General features: G+C 30.6%; 1 protein-coding gene across 2 annotated transcripts; it reads left to right on the top strand.

Annotated features, from left to right (window-relative positions):
* The first annotated feature begins 225 nt into the window (after positions 1-225).
* Positions 226-4023, top strand: LOC145627142 (basic leucine zipper 34-like). 2 transcript variants are annotated; one of them, XM_081679533.1, is made up of 4 exons: positions 226-1195; positions 1472-1565; positions 1783-1909; positions 3619-4023. In XM_081679533.1, the coding sequence occupies exons 1-4, from the start codon at positions 516-518 to the stop codon at positions 3798-3800; spliced, it is 1083 nt and encodes a 360-aa protein (XP_081535659.1). In that variant the 5' UTR covers positions 226-515; the 3' UTR covers positions 3801-4023. The 2 variants fall into 2 exon arrangements, with proteins under 2 accessions (XP_081535659.1, XP_081535660.1); XM_081679534.1 differs by having other exon boundaries at positions 229-1195; positions 1475-1565; positions 3619-4022.
* The last annotated feature ends 672 nt before the right edge of the window (positions 4024-4695 follow it).

Genomic DNA, 4695 nt, shown 5'->3' with positions numbered 1-4695 from the left:
AATTATCATGTAAATAACAGTTCTCTAAATCAGAGGAATTAGTATTTTTCCAAGTCAAAAATGATTGATAAAAATGGGTTAAAAAAAAAAAAAAGGGATTTTAATCAATTTCCCGACACAAAGACATAGTGGTGTCATTTATTTAATATCCAATAAAAAAACATAAAAATTCCTTGCATGTTACAGTTTAGCACACTAGTAAGAGAAGAAGAGAGAGAAAATAAAAAGACTTAAGACAGACAGCTTAGGGTAGAGCTTATGATGATGTCTTTTAGAGATCCACTTTAATATTAATCTTATCCTCCTCTCACCTCTTCACATTTATATTTAAAATTATAATACAATAAAGTTTTTTATTTAGTGTTTTTAAGGGCAAGGGGTTTCTTAGCAGCCAGCATTTTGTTGGTCCATTTCATCATATTTTTCAGTTTTAGTAGTTACATTCTATTCTTACTTTGATACCCAACAACATCACATTTTTATACACCAAAAACTAAAATTGTACACAAAACACAATGGCACAGTTACCTCCTAAGATTCCTAGCTTACCACATCAAAATTGGCCTCCTGCCTTCCCTCCTCACCAAAGAATGCCCCCTTTAACCAACAATGTTACTCTTGGGGGGCAGCAACAACAACAACAACAATCATCGCCCCCGGCCTCTTCGGCCGGGGGCAATGCTAGTAACAACCCTACGTCGTGGGTAGACGAATTTCTCGACTTCACATCTGTGAGGCGAGTCACCCACAGACGTTCGGTTAGTGACTCCATTGCCTTCCTCGAGGGGCCTCACCTCGTCGACGAGTGTCGCAATTCCGGCGGCGGCGGCGGCGGCGGTAGCGGTGCTGGTGGTTTCGATAGGCTTGATGACGATCAATTAATGTCTATGTTTTCCGACGATATCTCCGCCGGAATGGTGGGCCCACCTTCCTCCCCTTCTGATCAGAATTCTAACAACGAAGACAAAGCTATGTCCACTGATAATGTAAACAATAATGATGGTGAAAATCAGCAGCAACAATTACTACAATGCTTCCCTAAGAGCGAGCCTGGCGAGGTCGAAAGCGCGTGCAATAACAATAATTCCGATAATAACAATAACAATAACAACAACCAACTCTCCGTTCACCCTTCCGATGACGGCACTCAGAATTCCGGTGGCGATAATATCCTCGATCCCAAACGCGTCAAGAGGTAACTCATTTCCGTTATTTTAATTCAGTAAAAATAAGCTAAATCAGTAAATGAAGTACTTGGATGTTAATAAATTTTATATTTGAGATCAAATCTCGTCTTTATCACTGTTTTAATATAAATCAATCGCAATGAACACGCCTTAATGGTTTTTTATTGTATAATTATTCATGGAAATATTGTTACATACCATAATTCAAGTGAATAATGTGATAATTGGATCTAAAATTTGAGATCACTAAGATTGATTTTTTTGTTTGTTTGAATTTATTTAAGTAGAATTTTGGCGAACCGGCAATCGGCTCAAAGGTCAAGGGTGAGGAAGTTACAATACATATCGGAGCTAGAAAGGAGTGTTACTACGTTACAGGTATTTATTTTTGTACGGATTAAATATTACGTGCATGAACAAAATTCATTACAATTCTGAAAATTAATTAAACAATTACTATTATTATTGTTATTACATTATACATTATACATTACAATAAAATTAATTAATTATATATTACGCGTTTTTATGGTTTGAAATTTAATTGAATTATGACTTACATTTTTATTTAATTTTTATGTAAATATTTATAAAGACGGAGGTATCAGCCTTGTCTCCGAGGGTAGCGTTTTTGGACCACCAAAGATTGATTCTTAACGTGGACAATAGTGCTCTTAAGCAAAGAATTGCTGCTTTGGCTCAAGATAAGATTTTCAAAGATGGTAAGTTTTATCTTCTTAATTAAGTATTATTATTGCTAATCTCAGATTAAGATCTCTCTTAATTATTTCGTAAACAACTCTCTACTTGTTCGATCAAGTTGTTAAGACGTACGGCTGAAAACGTTGAATTGTGAGTTTTCGTGAATTTTGAATTATAGAGTGATTCGGTTACTTAATTCGTAAAAGATTTTTTCTCGTTACAGTAACACCATATAATAGGGTAACTTATCTTGTGTTACAAGTGAAGTGTAAAAAACACGATTTTTAAATCAACTTGTTCTTTCTTTTAATTGCACATGCATGTGAATTATTGTAGGTCGAAATCACCATAAATTGAAACATTAATTATTCATGTTTCTTAACATTGCCTAGAAAAGGTTTTTAATGAATATTGAGAACATGCTATCAACACACTAGGAATCACCTTATTGAAGATAGCATGGCCTATAATTGTGTTAAATAAGAAGGCCAAAATTTGCCTATAATAAGTTATAATTTTACTTAGTTATTTCCCATAAAATTATAATGATCTATGTAATTATTTATATACAAGTATAAAGCTTTACACCAAAATTATATAATCCGTATTATGTATATTATGAAGTCGGGTTCGAATCTTGACCTAAGACCAAGCATATATAATATATACTTCAAATCTTAAACCAATAATGTAAGAGCAAGACATTGTTAGTAAGAATTTAGTTGGTACAATCTTACAATATATTTTTAATCTACTAACATAATTATATTAGTTGTCATTCTCCACTAGTTTTTCCATTAATTTGTAGATCGAACATCTAGTGTACTTAGCCATCTTAATTGCTATTATTATATTTTCAATTAATGTACTAATACGTATTAACTAAATTATAAATAACAAAATACCTTTCCATGCTCTCAAAGAATGTATCAAAGTAAAACCAAAATCATGCATTTTATTTAAACCTTGCACAGTATAAGTTTAATAAAATTGAAAAGTATATGTATTACTCCGTATATTTTAGAAGTAATTATTCTTATAAGTCATACAATCTATATATAGCTAAATGAATTATACATTATGTTAAGAGTAATTATGACATAATATCTACTTATGAATCTCTAGTTTCCTTGGGTTATTCTATAATTTAAACTAAGATATTATGTGCTAGCAATAAAACATTTTAATTTGAACAAAATACAAATTTCTCTTATTTCTTTAACTAAAAATAATAATGTAAATAGTAAAATCAAACAATTGATGTGTAATTCCATTTGTATAATGAATATTTTAAAAAATAAATAAATTAAAAACATCATGTTTGCTAATTTTTATGTTATTATATATGTATTGTGTGTTGAAATGGATTTCTTTTTTTTTTTTTTTTTTTTTTTTTTTTTTTTTTTTTTTTTTTTTTTACATCATCTTTTCTATGTAATATGGTTTTATTCCATACACAAATTTATTAAACAATAATGCTCAGAGAAATTTCAGTCTGTCCAGCGGTTAAATTAATTAATACAATTATTACATTAATGATGCAAATTAAATAGCAATGAATGCATGATATCTTTTTTGGGATAACTACGTAACATGTACTTTGAGCAACTTTATTCTACTTTCAGATCCAAACAAGCCCCTAATTAATTCTCCTAATATATATATGCATAAAAATTATAATCATAACACAATTATTAATTATATATTGCTATTATTATCATTTGTCCAGCTCATCAAGAAGCATTGAAGAAGGAAATTGAGAGGTTAAGGCAAATATATCAGCATCAACAACAAAACATGAAGAACAAGATGAACAACAATAACAATTCTAGCGCTAATGCAGCCTCAGCGCCACCCACCTCGGATTTTAGCAACATGGGTTTTGCTGATAAAGAGCAACTTATGACTTAGTCGACAACAATGTAGAGGTGATCATAGGTCAAGTCGAACTGGGTTTAGGCTAAGCACAATGCAGGCCATTCTAAAAAATTGAGGACAGGATAAATGATGGTAGTGTGACTAGTGGTGGGATTAGCTAACCTGTATGTATTCACATGACATGTTCCCAAAGTCCTCAACTTCTTTTTTTTTTTTTTTTTTTTTTTTTTTTTTTTGTCTAATTTTTAATTTTTGGGGTTTTAATTTTTTTTTAATTAAATTGATTTTTAATGAGGAGGGGGGGACCAAGATCAAGTTGGAAGGTGGGGGGATGGTACACTGACACGTGTCCAGCAAGTATGGGGTTCAAAACACTATTTTAGATTACTCTTTTAACTTATTATTATTGGGTGAAGTTTTTTTTTTTTTTTTTTTTTTTTTTTTTTTTTTTTTTGTAATGTGATTTTTAAAATTTAATTTTTGGGTATTTCTTGTTATTATTCTTTTAGTAAAAAATAATAATATAAATTTAATTATTCTTAGAGGGGATTTTTTATTGGATGTGAATTTTTGGGAGCAGCAAAAGGAAGTGGGAACTGGGAAGTATGAAAGGAAGTGAGAGTGTGAGGAAGTTGTCAGATTGACTGGGGGTGTGTTCAATGTCTCATTGTGGTGACTTCTTTTCATTGTGGATTTGTGGGTTAATTTTTCTGATTGTAATAATGTTCTAGTTTCATTTTTCTGTTTTTTTATTTTTATTTTATTATTATTGATATGCAATTGTATAAAGGAACTTTTAATTTTTAAAAGAAGTTCTAATTATATTCAAGTAATTTATTGAATTGCTTTGCTTTACGTTACTTTCCCATATTTTTTTGGCCTTCTCCAAATAGTACTGGGGTTACTAAATGTCATAATGGAATTACTT

This window comes from Chenopodium album, chromosome 4 (genome assembly GCF_948465745.1).
Source record: "Chenopodium album chromosome 4, dcCheAlbu1.1, whole genome shotgun sequence".
Lineage (NCBI taxonomy): Eukaryota > Viridiplantae > Streptophyta > Magnoliopsida > Caryophyllales > Amaranthaceae > Chenopodium > Chenopodium album.
This window is presented reverse-complemented; position numbering and strand designations above follow the sequence as displayed.